Here is a 15,711-nt window from a genome sequence, read left to right as displayed (position 1 = left end):
CTCCCCATTCCATGGGGAATGCACCCTGGAATTTTGGGTTGGATGGAGAAATTGTGAGGGATCCTGGTGGATGTGGCAGTGTTTTAAAAGCACTCTCTGATTTTTCAGGAATAACGGAGGAAGAGCGGCAGTTTCTGGCCCCTCCTATGCTGAAGTTTACCAGAAGTCTTTCCATGCCTGACACCTCTGAAGATATCCCACCACCACCACAGTCCTTACCTCCCTCACCACCGCCACCTTCCCCCTCTCTGTACAACTCCCCCAAATCCCTGACCTCCCGGAGCTACGGAACGATCAAACCTCCATTTAACCAGAATTCAGGTGCAAAAATCTCTTTGGTTCGGCCCGAGAGCGTGGGGACGATGATCAGGGACAAAGGGATCTATTACCGGCGGGAGCTGGACCGGTACTCCCTGGACTCGGAAGACCTGTACAACCGGAGTGCCGCAGCTCAGGCCAATTTCAGGAGCAAGAGGGGCCAGATGCCGGAAAACCCCTATTCTGAGGTCGGGAAGATTGCCAGCAAAGCTGTTTACGTGCCGGCCAAGCCAGCCAGGAGGAAGGGGATGCTGGTGAAACAATCCAACGTGGAGGACAGTCCAGAAAAGACCTGCTCTATTCCAATCCCAACCATCATCGTCAAAGAGCCATCCACCAGCAGCAGCGGGAAAAGCAGCCAAGGGAGCAGCATGGAGATCGATCCCCAGTCTTCGGAGCAGCCCGGACAGCTCCGGCCTGACGACAGCCTGGGAGTCAGCAGCCCGTTCGCAGCAGCCATCGCAGGGGCCGTGAGGGACAGGGAAAAGAGGCTGGAGGCGAGGCGCAATTCCCCGGCCTTCCTCTCCACAGACCTGGGAGACGAGGACGTTGGATTGACCCCACCGACACCACGGATGAGGCAGTCCAAGTTCACCGAGGAGGCGATGTTCAGCGGCGAGGATGGTTTCAGACAGCTCATGTCGCCATCTCCGATCCCCACCCCCAGGGAGCCCCCCGAAAACCTTTTTAACAGCAGCGAGCCCAGCAGCCAGAGCGACTCAAGGACATTGAACGCTCCGTCCAAAACGAAAGGCACTGACAACAGCATGGGGGCAGCCAAGCCCACGAGTGCTCCCAGCTCGGATAGCTACGTCCACCCGGTCACAGGGAAGCTGTTGGATCCAAACTCTCCACTTGCCCTCGCACTCTCTGCCAGGGACAGAGCCATGAAAGAGCAGACACAGCAGATTCCAGGCAAAGGGGACGCAGTCAAAACCGACCTTAACAAACCGCTTTACATCGACACCAAGCTGAGACCCAACATGGAAACGACTTTTCCTGTTACTGCCACTGTCACCAGGCAAAATACCCGCGGCCTGTTGAGACGGCAGGAGACTGAGAACAAGTACGAGATGGATGCAGGGAAAGAAAAGAAAGCTGAGGAGAAGAAGAACATGTTGATCAACATCGTGGATACCTCGCAGCAAAAATCAGCTGGCTTGTTGATGGTGCACACAGTGGATACGGCGAAGTCAGATGATATGCCCGAGGATGAGGAGGAAAAGGGAGCTGAGATGGAGCCGAGCCCTGAGAACTCCCCGCCGGAGAGGCCGGAGGGCAGCGAGGAAGCGGAGAGCGAGCTGAGCGTCCCTGCCGCGCCCGAGGCCCCAGCTTCTCCATGCAAAACCATCGTGGCCGCCAGCTCTGTGGACGACCCTGTCATCCTGCCTTTCCGCATCCCCCCGCCGCCCCTGGCCTCGGTGGACATCGACGAGGAGTTCCTGTTCACTGAGCCGCTGCCCCCTCCCTTGGAGTTTGCCAACAGCTTCGACATCCCCGACGACCGCGCGGTGCCCGGCTCGGCGCTGACAGACCTGATGGCGCAGAGGAAGAACGGCACCCCTTCGCCCAGCCAGCCAGCAAACTCCTTGGATGGCAAAAAGCAAGCGGGTCTCTCAAACTGTTTGCCTGCATCTTTCCTGCCACCCCCCGACAGCTTCGACAACGTCGCCGACTCTGGCATTGAGGAGGTCGACAGTCGGAGCAGCAGTGACCATCACCTAGAGACAACCAGCACTATCTCAACGGTGTCCAGCATCTCTACCTTATCCTCGGAAGGGGGGGAGAACGTGGATACTTGTACAGTCTATGCAGATGGGCAAACATTTCTGGTGGACAAACCCCCAGTACCTCCTAAGCCAAAAATGAAGCCCATAATCAACAAAAGCAATGCACTTTACAAGGACGCGCTGATCGAGGAAACTGTAGACAGCTTTGTGATCCCTCCTCCCGCTCCGCCCCCGCCTCCCATCAGTGCCCAGCCCAACCTGGCGAAAGCTGTCCCCCAAAGGACATCCAAGCTTTGGGGGGACGTGCCGGAGGTGAAAAGCCCGATTCTCTCAGGCCCCAAGGCTAATGTCATTAGTGAATTGAACTCAATACTCCAGCAAATGAACAGAGAGAAATCCTCAAAGCCAGGGGAGGGATTGGAGTCGCCAACTGGAACGAAAACTGCGAGTCTCAGTACAAGGTAAAAGTAATTAACCAAATCATTTTCCAAAAAGGCTTGATCTTCTGGTTTGTTTTTGGTTTTTTTTGCCATCTCTTTTCTAACTTCTCCTGTAAATCACATAGATAAAAGAAGAGTGTACTCTGTATTTGCTTAACAAATAATCTGTGTCAAACAAGGATTTCTTACACTGTCAACATTTGTGTTGCCTACACAGTAGGACAAGAGTTTTCTCAGCCTTCAAGTTTTGCACATATCTTTCTGTTGTTTTGATGTGAATTTCTTAGATTTCTCTTTAATTTTTTTTTCTCTCTTCAATTTTTTTTTCTCTTTAGTTTCTTCCCTTTTAAAATGGGGTGATAATTTAATTTTTCCTCAGTCCTATGAGGTGTTTTGGCTTCAAACAGGTAAAAAGTGTTTTTGCCAAGGGTTGCTTTGCATTCACTGTGTGGTCTCATTTGATTCATACTGAGAGACCTCTCCTAATCTACTTAATCATAAAGTATTTCAGAGAATTGCTCATTAAAAATCACTTTGCACTGTCCATGTTATTACTAAACCACATCTGTATGGAATGTGGATATAATATCCTGAAATCCACAATTATTAAAAATAGAAAGCTAATTTTATTTGTTTCATTAGGAGACTGAGGTATTTCTTCTTGCAAAACCACCATGCTGGCTTAGATTTTTTTTAAAAACATGCCACCTAAGTAAATGTTATTAGAATTATTCTGGTGGTTAATAAATAGCATCAGCTTTGAAAAGCTGATGTACTTTGCAAGCATGAAGATAATTTGTTTTTAAGGGAAGGTGTCTCTGCTGATTGCAAAGATTGCTCATTCAGAAAACAGTGTGATCCACAGCCTTGGCATCACACAGTTAGATATTATTTCCTGCAGGATGGAAGTCATCAAACTGGTGACAGTGAGGGAATTCAATTTTTAGAATTGAGAAATGGGAATAAAACATAGAAATTCTGGAATTCCTCTCAGTGCCACTTGACTAAACGGAGAAGAAATTGAGTTGGGTCTGCAGGAAAAGCCTTCAGACAGGAAAAAACCCACATTATTTTTGCTAGATGTTGATCATGTTTCTTATTAAGCCCTGTAAACATGTTGTCTGTAGCTTCATGTGTATAACATTATTTATCAGCTTTTATTTTTAAACTGAAAGGTATTTCCAGGTTACAGTGGAGATCTTTAGCATCCCTATTTTATTAGAAAATAACCAAGGCTACGGACTACAATGCACTGAAAATATGTAAAAGAACTCTCATTACTGAGAGCAAAATGAAAAGTAGAAGTAAATTGAATTTTTTTTTCTGTGAAAATACATTTTTAAAGGTGTAAAGGGTGGGGAAAATTTGAAAAACTATACTTCACAAGAGAAAAGCAAACTGTTATGTAAGCAGAAGTAGCCCCATATGTTACCTTTTAGAGGAAGAGCTGACTTAGTGTTACAAATTTATGTTGGGTTTTTTCTGCCCTTGAGGTTTTTTAATTTTTCAAACTTAGCTTTGGCAAATTACTGCATCTTGATTATGGAACATAGAGGCTCAACTGTGGTGGGGGAACCCCACCCAAAGCATTATTTCAGTGGGGCTGAAATCCTGCTTCTTCTCTGAAAAGTAAACACAAACACTCGTCTTTGCAAGCTGGAGAGAGGATCTGGGATGTAGCAGAGCCCAAAGAGCAATGAGGGCATAAATGGGATGAGGTGGCAGTGGCAAAGAGCAGCAAAACTCTTGGCTGTCCTTTGGCTGTGGGAGAAAATGACACCTCCACAGCATTCCCAGTGGGAGCAGGAGACAAGAGGGCTGGGTTCTGTTTCCTGCCATTTTCCACACTGATGTGATTGCTTCTTAATTATGAGCTGGATTGAAGCTGCTAAAACCACATGGAAAAGGATTTATTTTTTAAGCAGATAATAATCCAGGAGACAGCAGAAGATAGCCAGCAATCTACAGATGCTTTAAGTGTGTTTGAAAAGGTGCTGCAGGCAGAGTCTTTTCATCTCAACCAGGGTAAGGCAGAGAGATGGAAGTGGAGATGTTCACTTGTGGAATCAGAAGCCCCTTGGGTTTTTTTCACTGCTTTTACTCCAGCTTTATCTCTCTAAAAGTTAAATAAATTACAGCCTTTCTAGCCCAACTGCACGACTGACACAGTTTTTTTACAAAGCTGTCAAATATTATGACCAAGGAATACCACCTTGTGAAAATTTCAAGTGTAAAAGCTAATGTTTAAATTTCAAAGGTAAAATTCCTGGAGTTCCTTGGTATTTTTTTCCCCCTAATAATCTAAAGCTTATGACAACCAATTGTTGATCTTGCAGCCCTTCCCTGTGAGGTAGCATTAGAAAGGGACCAAGGAATTTTGGCTCATAAAAATCAGGGATTCTGCTAAATTAAAGAAAAACTTGTTAGCTCTGCAAACAGAGCAGTGATAATAAGTGGGCCTGTTCCTATCCTTCAGCCAAGGAGAAGGATTGGGAAGGGTTATAAATAGGAACAGCATTCACAGGCTCGCTTGGGCGGTGTTCGCAGCACAGGCAGCCTGATGAAATTAAAAATATGTATCTGCTTATGGGGCCATACACGGAATTATGGGCCAGGTTGGAATCCTAAATCCCACTAGGAATTCTCTTGGCACAGCCAGTAGATGCAAAACTGGGATTCACTGAAGGCAATTGCCCTGTTAGGGTGGCACAGGGGTGAATTAAACTACAGGCAGTGGGGTAATGACTGGCTGCAGTAACCCATAAAAACACCTTTTTTGTGTGTTTTTGATAAATGGGGATTAGGGAGAGATGATTCTATGGTCCTGAACAGCATTTCTGAATTATTACATTGAAACTACCCTAAACTTGCTTTTATTCTCTGCATCTTGGTTTATCAGTCATTTTCCATGGTGTATTTATAGTTTTCCCATGGTTCTTATGGAGACACCAAACTTTAAGATTTTTAAATAGAGTGTGGAAACGCTTGGCTGGAAACCATCTGCTCCTCCATCCTCAGTGGTAGTGGCCAGCCTGTGGGATAGGAAAGAGGAGCCCAGCAGGAGAAGGGAAAAGAGGAAGAAGTGAGAGGATGCCCTTGCTTACTTTGTACTAACTGAAGTGTAATTAAAAGGTTTGATCACAAGGTTCAGGTCAGGAAGAGAGCTCCAGATCCCACTCCCAGTTTTGTCCACCATTTACTTTGAGGAATTATGGCCATCAGCTGTGGTGACAGAGGTTTTAATCTGGTTTATCCATGTCCTCCTGCAGGCGAGGAGGACAGGACGTGTCAACCACAATAAATGCAGCAGTGCTATAAATCCACTTGAGAGGCCCCTGGCTTTTATAAGGAGCTGATGAAAGAACAGGGCAGATGATGAAAGAAGCAGAGCAGGGCTTTCACTTTCAGAGCAGGGCCTGAGGCAGGATAAACCTGGGGCTGCCAGGGACACACAGCTCAGCCCCAGGGAACAGAGCTGTCCCTCCCTCGTGCCTCTGGAGCACTGATAAGGGGTAAGGAACAGCAGCTTCTGCTGCTCTCCACCAGCACCACACCAAAATGATCCATGGCTTGGCCAGAGGGAGAAACACTTGCAGTTCTTCTGTGTTTGTCCAGCTGTGTTTGCACAATCCCATGGCCTCTGGGGCACGATGGCATGACTGCTGGTGGTGGGAAATACTCATGATAAATGTGGGAGTTATGGAGGATGCTGTGGAATTGAGTCCTCTAGAAAGATAAACCTACACTGTGCTGGGAGAACAAGTTTTTAAAGTGAAACTAGCCAGTGATTTTGGCCATCAATGAATTAGTTTTTTTCATGAATATTTGAAGAAGTTCCTTTTATTTTTCCACAAGCAGGTAAGGCAGAACAGAATTTAGTGGTGAGTCCTTTACAGAGAGTGGTCCTGTGTTTGGTTTTATGGTAAAGGATGTCTGGGTTTGGCAGAGGATGACATAAGTGCCTTGATTTTTCACTTGCTGCTCTCCCATTAGACTCATTTCACATTGTTAACTGTTTGCCAGCCAATTTCACAGGATTGCTTGCTTTGTCAGTGATTTCTGCAGTGTTTCAGTCATTCCATTTTGTCATTTTTATTTGCTGTCATGACTGCTGTTGTCAGAGGAGGGCCATGCTGAAGTGCCATGAAGTAAGTGCCAACCATAAAGCATGGACTATTCTGTGTTGTACATTCTGCTGCTTTCTGATGCTCACCCATTGTTATTGCATTTCAGTGACTTTGGTGGTGACTGTGTTTCTCACAGTGCAGTGTGGATTAGATCATCCTAATCCAGAAATGGTAGCCATCCTAAAATGGGACCTAGGATGTCATCTCAAGGTGAAATAAAAGCCACACTCATCAGAGGAGTTCTCAGAAAATGTGTTGGTAACATGAGCACATAAGACCAGATTCCTGAATGTGTCTGAGCACCTAAACAAGGGGCAAGACTTTTCAGATATGGCCAGATTCTGCCAGATTTTGGGAGGTGGAGGGGTGGGGAGGGATGATTAATACAGTTTTACACACCTGTGTGAGGCCAAAAGTAAAGACAAACCAGCCTGTGTAGTCGTCTTGTCCTCGAAAGCTGTGGAATTCCTGCTGTTCTCCTTCCAGCTTCCCTTTCCCCTGCAGTTATCCAAGCAGAGAGGGCTGAGGCTGCCTGCTGGCCTGGCACCATCCCCTTCTTTCTGCTTTCCAGACATTTCACATGGAAGCTCCTGCTCCTGCAGAGACAGACTCCCACAGACCTCCCTGGCTGTGCCTCACTGGCAGCAGACACCGAGCAGCTCTCCATTCTTCTCCCCAGGATAAAATAACACCCCTGTGAGGAGCTCTGCATCCTGCCAGTCATCACGTCAGCCCTTGCTCTTCACCTGCCCCCAAAACACAAAATTCTTCCCTCGCTTTCCTGCCATGCAAATTGCCTCTGACAACAAAGTAAAAATTTAAGAGGTGAAGGCAAATTCTGGGATTTGTGCGTCCTCCAAGATCTGTAAGAATTTAATTTCTTGCAGCAGCGCCCCTATACAGTGACTTCACTTATTACTCCTCTTGGTTTTTAAGGTGTTTTCCTTTGATACAATGGAAAAGCTGTGTCAGAACCAGTAAGTGTTCTGGAAAGTTCTAGGCTAAAACGGCTCCCAGGAGCTGAGAATCATATCGGGTTTTTATTTTTCCATGGGAGCTGCTCCACTGATTTGCCTCTGATATTAAGTTAACAGTAAATTTGAATCTTGCAAATATAATTTAAAATTTAAAAGAATTTTTTGGCTACAAGCTGTGCTGATGGCTTTTGTACTTGGAGGCCATGTGGTTGTGACATATAGGTTATATATTTTGATTTTAATATGAAGCAACATAATGGGCATTGCAATCAGTGCAGGCTCACAGCAGCAAATGTTTATAAATTACCACCATATGCTGATTCTAACAGAGCAACATTTATTTAAAATAATTATCTGACTTTTCACCTTTTTTTTAAAATGAAGTTTGGGGTTTGGCAGGTTTAATATGGATTTGACATGTTTAGGATAACAGATGATCAAATAAGGCATAAGAAATTATGATTAAAAATGATTAAAGATCCAGAAACCCCGTAACAAAACAAACCCTGCCTGCTTTCCAGCTGGAACCTGCTCCCTCCTTATTGACCAGGCTGCCAACCAACCATAAAATGCAAGACAGATGATGGTTTCAAGGCTGTGTCTGCACCCCAGATCACATGGGAGATGGCATAAATAATAATTTGGGATGCATAGGAGTTACATAAATATACTTGGGTTTGTTGGTTTTTTTTTTTTCCCCTTGGATTACAATTACAGAGCAGCACAAAAGAATGGAGTTGATAGGGCAGGTGGAAAAGGGGGAAAAAAACATGGGAAAGTAATCTTGGAGTGAAAGGCATGGAACTGAAAGCCTGGCAGACTTCCCTGAGCTCCACCAGGGCTGTGCCCATGTCATGAGATCTGAGCACTCACATGGCTCTGAACTGAGTTGGTGTTGAAACATCTGCAATCAGCTAAAAAAATCTCATCACTATCTCAGAGTTTTGTTTTAATAATCATCAGCCCTGAACCTCTGGCTTGGAAAAAGCAAGATGCTCTCAGTTCTCCTGCTGCTGCTTGCAGCCTTGTGAGGCCAGCGCTTTGATCCAGGCTGACAGGAAGCAAAGGACCAGGATGCCTGGGATGCTTTGCTCACCCTGGCTATTCCTGCCCATGGGGCTGAGAAAATTAGGGAACACCAGCCAAGGAATACTTCAAATGAGAGCACAGAGTTTACTTCTGGGGGGTTTGTTTCTTCTGTCTTAACATCCTTTATTTAATTTCCTGAGCAAGGCTGGGCAGGGAGTCTTTAAGAGGAGCAATCTGAAGGAGAAGCAGCAAAAGTGAGTTGCAAAGCACTGAGCCTGGAGCTGTCAGTCAAGCAGTAAAAATTATCTTTCATCATCTGGGATAAAAGAAGCTGTATTTTCATCATCCATTTGATCCTGCCACAATGGGTGCAAATACAAAACCCTAATTTCTAGTATTTGCAAGACAGGAAAGTTAAGTAGAAGGGTGATTGCAGGTAAAGATCAGGGATTCATTTCCCTATTTATACAAAACTCATTCTTGCCATCACTAGGATAGCACTACCCCAATCTTTCTCAAAGAAGGCTTTTTTGGTTTTAAGTTATATCATGCCTTAGTAATGAGTGTGAGACTGCTAGTGCTGAGGTAAAGGGGGTGGAAATAACTTGTTCCCCTTGGTTAGTAGAATTTAATAGTCTCTTGCCACAGACTTTTTATTTATAAGAATGCTTAGCTCCAGCCTTGGAAGACAATGAGAGCCGTTAGGTGCCAAAAGCATCACAGGGAACACTCAAAACCTTGCCAAGTGTTTCCTTTCTGTGTTAAATTACAAAGCCATAAGTGCTGGAAGCATTGCTCCTACTGGGTTTTAAGTGAAGTACCAATCTTCCAAAGAGATCCCCCTGTTCCCATTGAAATCCGTGGAGCAGCCTGTGGGAAATCAGTGGGAATGTTGGTGTGAATTAGATGTGGGCTCTCCCAAAAGTGATTCTCAGTGCTCTCCTCATGGCAGGGAGCTTTATTTGAAGGGGACCTGCTGAGCTGTGAGCGTGGCAGAGCTGCACCTCCCTGGGCTCTGGGCTGGTGTGAAGGGCCAGAGCCCCAGGGGTGACTCAGGGAGCACTCTCAGGGCTCTCCACAGGCAGCACCAGCCAGGGAATCGCTGTCTCCTGCTCAGGGCTGCACTGGGGGAGACAGGGATTAATAACCCATTTGTAGCAGTGCCCCATGTTGCCATTACCCTGCTTTTCCTTCATCTCCTTGAGTTCTTTTCTGCACAGCAGTGCAGAGTTAATGCTGTGCTGGAGTAATGGGAGCATTTCCATCTGACATCATGCACCCAAGGCATCCTCAGTCCTGCCCAGGCAGGACAGGCCAGGCCTGGGGACAGTGTGGCACTCAAAAACAGAACTCAGAGACAGAGGGCTTCTGTCAGGGTCTGCACTGCAAATCTCAGTACAGCATCAGCCACATGGTCCTCTGGACTCCATGGCATTGCTCCCAGGATAAATAAACCCGTCCTTTGGTCTGCAAGGGCTTTAAATTAGTTGTCTGAAGGTTTTCCCAGTTGGCAGGTTGTTTCTGAAGTGAAGAACCCTGGAGCTCCAGGCATGCAAGGGCTCTGTGGAGCATCCTGAAGTGTGCATGCTGACCAGCAGGCTCTTCCCATGGGAGTGAGGGCTGTGGGGTCAAGCCTTTGATGACATGAACAGACCCAAACCTTCTAAATTTGCTTCTGTAGCCAGCAGGCAGAAGCAGAGGGTCGTGTTCCTTCCCCCACCCTGTCAGGCTGGGCATCAGAGCGAGCCTCTCAGCGAGGTTCATGCCTGCTTCAGTCCTAATCTCAAACTCATTTTCTTTAGGCAGAACTTGACCCCAGCTACACCACCTCCAGTCATGCACAGGAAAAAGAATTTTGTCTCCTTAATTTTGTGGTGAAACTGCCAGAGTGTAATTCCTCTGTGGAAGGAAATAGACACTGAGATGTTTTAGGCACCTTAGAAGAACTCTTTTATGTTTAAAGCATGGATAGAAAGGGAAATAAGAGCAGCTTGTTCTATAAATTAAAAACATTCTGCAAAATTAACTGAGTGAAAGCCCAAAGATCCAAAATCCAGTGCTCCTGAAACTTTCCACCACTACTATTATTGGCTATGTTATGTATATGGGTGTAAACACAAAACCTTACTTTCTTGTATTTACAAGACAGGAAAGTACTATATCTAGTATTTGGTATCTATATCTAGTAGAAAGTATCTATATCAAGTGTTTGTAAAGCCAGAACTGAAAGTTTCCAACCCTCCATGTAGCAAAGGGAAGGTTGACTCCTGGTTGTGCTTTGCTGAGAGTACAAAATGCTCATGTGCTTGTTCCACTCAGCACTTCTCATTTAACCAGGAGTTAATTTGGGAACAGGTATTAAGAAGGGAGAGAATGTGTGCTCTGGAAGGTGTTTTTTCCTGGACTGCTCATAAGCAAATGATTTGTCTTTAACTTTAACTTAACAATGGCTTACCATTAGTGCTGGTTTTCTGGGAAAGAGTCAATGATACTGTTTTTGTACTTTTGGTTGATTCCCATGCTGTAATGACCACGTGCTGGTGGGGCCATGCTGGTGGCCAGCAGCTCTAACTGTGCCTGTGTGTTTGCCCTTGCAGGAGCACGGAAGTCATGAGTACTGTCTCAGGTACACGAAGTACAACAATCACTTTCACTGTCCGACCCGGAGCCAGCCAGCCGATCACACTGCAGAGCAGGTCCCCAGACTATGACAGCAGGACCTCAGGAGCGAGGCACGCTCCCAGCCCTGTGGTTTCACCAACAGAGATTAATAAAGACATCCTGCCTGCTCCTCTGACTGCTTCTGCTTCAGCCTCATCTCCTTCTCCAACTCTGTCCGATGTATTTAGCCTACCCAGCCAGCCCCCTTCTGGGGACTTATTTGGCTTGACCACAGGGCGCAGCAGGTCTCCTTCTCCCTCCATATTACAACAGCCAATCTCAAATAAGCCTTTTACAACTAAGCCTGTCCACCTGTGGACTAAACCAGATGTGGCAGATTGGTTGGAAAGTCTAAACTTAGGTGAACATAAAGAAACATTTATGGACAATGAAATAGATGGCACACATTTACCAAATCTACAGAAGGAAGATCTGATAGACCTTGGAGTGACTAGAGTTGGGCACAGAATGAACATAGAAAGAGCTTTGAAGCAGCTGCTGGACAGATAAGAATAGCTATCTTGCCTCACAACCTTCTGTTGATAACTAGAGATGGGCTGGTACTGACATACCCCAAATGCCTTGTCTGTCTGCGAGTGCCAGCAAAATTGGGGGGGAGGGGGAAAACAGATGAATTCCTGGTACTCAGGAGATGTAGACTGTCTGCTACATGCCCAAACACAAACCTAAAGATGCTAAAGAAGTGGGGCCATTTTATTTCAAAGCTGTGGGGAGATGTGAGAGAGAGACAATTGTTAACTTTAAAACTCTTGATACTGCCCTTGGCTGGGAGCGTGGCGTGATGATTTTCTTTTAAAATGGCAAACATTTCAGGGTTTCTTTTACTGACAGAAAAAGAAAATGCATTTTATTTTATTCTCTTCTTGACATTCAGTCTCCAAGCAGGCTGCCTTCCCCAGCCCTTGGTTCATTTTAAGAGGACAGGGTTGCTCCATTACCACTCAAACCCAGTTTTATCAGTAGCAGGGATTTTGAGGCAGGCACAGGAGTTCATATTCCTCTTTTTTTACTGGCATAGCTCCCTGATCTGTTGGCAGTGAAGCTGGTTGTTCTGCTGGGGTCAGTCCAATGGTAACCTTGCTCTGTTTTACCTAGTATTTCTTTATTTCTGCAGTGGTATTTAGCACTCTTCCAAGGTGGCAGAACAAGTGCAGTGCACGCTCCATTGACGTGGCCTGCAGGACGGTGCAGACGTTGAGTAAAGGCTGAGGAGGGACCACACTTAGAGGTACAGCAAAGTGAAGCTAGTTTGAACCTGAGACCTCCCCCCAGTTCTCAACCAGCTCAGCTGATGCTGAGTCAAAATATGAACTCCACGAGCCAGGACAAACTTTGGGCACAGCTTTGGGACTTGACAGTGAGACACTGAGAGAGGCTGAGCCCTGGGAGGTGCTGCTTAATTCAGTGAGTGGTAAGTGCCTGGGTATTTTGAACAGCAGGCTGAGAAGGAAAGAGAAGAGAGATGAATGTTCCCATTGAAGTCAGTGGGAAGTGTGCCAGGATCTGAAGTGAGAGAGGGATTTCAGCCTGTTAGGATGGAAATGCTTCAGATCCTTGAGAGGAGGCAGAGAGGTGATGCCAAGCTGGAAAGAGCTGCCGAGTGTCTCGGGGTGCGAGGGCTGGGGAGGGATCCAGGCGCTCCTTTTGTCACTGCTGGCAGGAGCTGGCTCTGGACAAGGACCCAGGGCCGGGCACTGGCCCCCAGCCCATTCCTTGGCACGAGAAGTGGGAGCACCCTGCCAGAATCCGGGGCTGGGAGCGGGGCAGACAGAACTTTCTGGGAGACTTCTGTTAGCAGGGGAGAAACACCCATGGCTGCTTTACATGGCTTTGTTTTTTTAAAAAAAATTATTATTATTATTTTTTTCAACTTTCAAGTTAACAAGTCTCTCTCTGCATGTTTGAACTCCCCCTTGAAATTAACACCTCTGAATATCTGTGAGTTTTGTAGGACTTTCTGGACAGAATATTCAAGATGTTCAAGGTGGGTAAATTGGGTGTGGATGGCTAAACTGCCTCCCTACCAAACTTTCAGGTTCCCTTACATTTTGCAAGGTACCTGAACTTTCTTTCCTTGATATGGTCCTTGATATGGTCCAGCCTATCTCTAATTTTTTTATTATTGTGATTATTTTTTGCTCACAAACAAGTGTCTAATTAGGTCTGCAACAGCCCTAGTATGAGTACATAAAGTTTAGCATTTTAAATATCTTTCTTTACTGCAAGTTTAAATAGTTGTACAGATAGTTTATAAGCACAATATTTTAAGAAAATAAGTGGCTGGTCTACTGGGCAGCCTTTGTGCCACTTCAGTGCTAGGAAGTTAAAAAGAGAAAAAAAAAAACAAACAAAAAAAAAAAAAAAAAAAGAAAAAAAAACTTTTTGTGGTTTACTACTATTTCTGTGGAATAATTATAAAGTCTTGACCTTTTTAAAATCAACCTCATTTGGATGCATCTGAACCAGCAGAGCTGTGTTATATTTTCTATCTTTGCTAGAACTTCTACAGAGGAGGATGAATATTTCTTCAAAAGTGGTTACAGTTACCAACACATTGGAAACTCATAAAAATCAACTTATTTAAGCCTCCTGCCCCCTTTATGGAACAGCAAATCTTTTGACTTAACATCTGTTACTGCACTCTGTTTGTATTTGGGGAGTTCCAAGGAACCTTGACATTAAAACGAAGCACTGAGGCTGTTTTCCTGTCGAGGAGTGCTGAGTTTTTCCATGGGAGGTGTAGAAAATGGCAGTTCCACTCAGATAGGTCGATGCAGGCAACTTGAGGCCATCACACACTTTAAGAAGTGAAAAAAAGAAAAAAAAAAAAAAAAGAAAAGGTAATTTAGCCATCTTTTGTCTTCCATTTGGTGATACAACAGAATTCAGTAAATAAACCACTGATGCCATGCTCTCTCTTATTTTTTTTTTTTTAATTTTTTTTTGTTTGTTTCTTTGGGTACAGTTGCTATTACCTCTATAACACGTGCCAGAAATACGTTAGGAAATAAATACAGTAGTAAAAGAAAAAAAAAAAACAAAACCGTAGAAGTTGACTTTTAAAGCTGCTTTTTTTGGATCACAACCTTCCTGTTGGTTGAACTTGCCCTGAGCAAGGCTGACACACCCAGTGGCTCCCGGGTGGGACCGTCCCTTCCTCACACAGGTGTGGCTCCTGCTCGGGCATCTCTTCAGGTACTCCAAGGGCAGGTGCGAAAACGAGCAGATGAAAGAGCTGAAAGGGAATAGTTTTATTTTTCACCTTGTGTCCTGTGAAGCAAACAGGTAAGGAGACCTGAGGGGACCTCCTTGGAGCACCAGAATGCACCTCTGCCAAGTCGAGTTCGGTCTCCAGCTCTGAGGGGTGGTTTGAAACAAAAAAAAGAAAGCAATAGTAACAGATAACGCCGTGGCCTCCGAGTATTTTCACCAGGGGGGAGGAGAGAAGACCCATTTCTTTCATGCTACTCTGATAGTGAAAAACAAAGTCATTAGAGATCTATGATATTCTGGGTTTTAGGATCAACTTTTGTTTATATACTGTAATTTAAATAAATTGCATTTACATGCCTAGTTTCTGTAATATTTGTGTATACAATACCAAAATCTTACAAGATGTAAATTGTGTATAACTGCACAGACTCCTTGCCCTAGGTGTCTGAGAACATTTTAAGTTTAATTCATATATTATAAAATGACTAGATGTGACTGTTGATTTACAGAATTTACATATCACAAAGAAGTTAATTATTTGTGGTACTTAAGTTAATAAAAAAATAGTGATTTTTTTTTTCTTTTCCTCTCAGTTCTTAGAAAGCATTACCCAGTTGATCTGGCGATGATTATGTGTATGAGCCACAAATATTGATAATTTTTCCATTACATTTTTTCTTTTCTTTTCTAGATACTAATATGTTTCTCGCTATAGTTTGTGTAACAACTTGTGTTCACGTTATCTATGTTGCTGTAATTTTTGTGCTTTAATTCCTCTTATTTCGACTGATTAAAAAAAAAAAATCAAGCTCCTGTAACTTGCACTTTTCCCCAATCCTTAATACTCTTGTATGGCAACCAAAATTACTGTAAGAAATAAATATAATATTGCACTAAGGGTGTGGTTCTGATTGCAAACAGAGAACACTGTCTGGATTTTTATTAAAAAAGAAAAAGAAAAAAGTTGCCAAAAATATTTGCAATTTGTTATTGAAAACGCATAAAATGCTTTAACAAAATGTAGATAGAACTAAGGGAAATTTATTGATTTATTGTTGGGAACAGCATTTCCTGTTTATTCCTTTTTTTTTTTTTTGTTAAAGCATTCCTTATGCTTGATGTTGTTCTGTTCGTTTACTGAATTTCAGGGGTCACGCTTGAAATCTGGAAAAGCAGGAAACTTTCAAGGGGACAG

The 15,711-nt window shown here is 44.4% G+C and overlaps 1 protein-coding gene across 4 annotated transcripts in view; it reads left to right on the top strand.

The window, feature by feature from the left end:
- The window catches only part of SHANK2 (SH3 and multiple ankyrin repeat domains 2), a 271,165-nt gene extending 255,756 nt beyond the window's left edge, over nucleotides 1–15,409 (top strand). For all 4 annotated transcript variants that reach the window (XM_063158210.1, XM_063158209.1, XM_063158212.1 and 1 more), the window contains 2 exons: nucleotides 109–2,509; nucleotides 11,219–15,409. In XM_063158210.1, coding sequence (XP_063014280.1) covers nucleotides 109–2,509; nucleotides 11,219–11,792 — 2,975 coding nt within the window. In that variant the 3' untranslated portion in view covers nucleotides 11,793–15,409. The remainder of the gene's footprint in view (nucleotides 1–108; nucleotides 2,510–11,218) is intronic.
- The last annotated feature ends 302 nt before the right edge of the window (nucleotides 15,410–15,711 follow it).

The sequence above is a fragment of the Melospiza melodia genome, chromosome 6 (assembly GCF_035770615.1).
Source record: "Melospiza melodia melodia isolate bMelMel2 chromosome 6, bMelMel2.pri, whole genome shotgun sequence".
NCBI lineage: Eukaryota > Metazoa > Chordata > Aves > Passeriformes > Passerellidae > Melospiza > Melospiza melodia.
The sequence above is the reverse complement of the archived record's forward strand: the minus strand, read 5'-3'. Positions and strand labels throughout refer to the sequence as shown.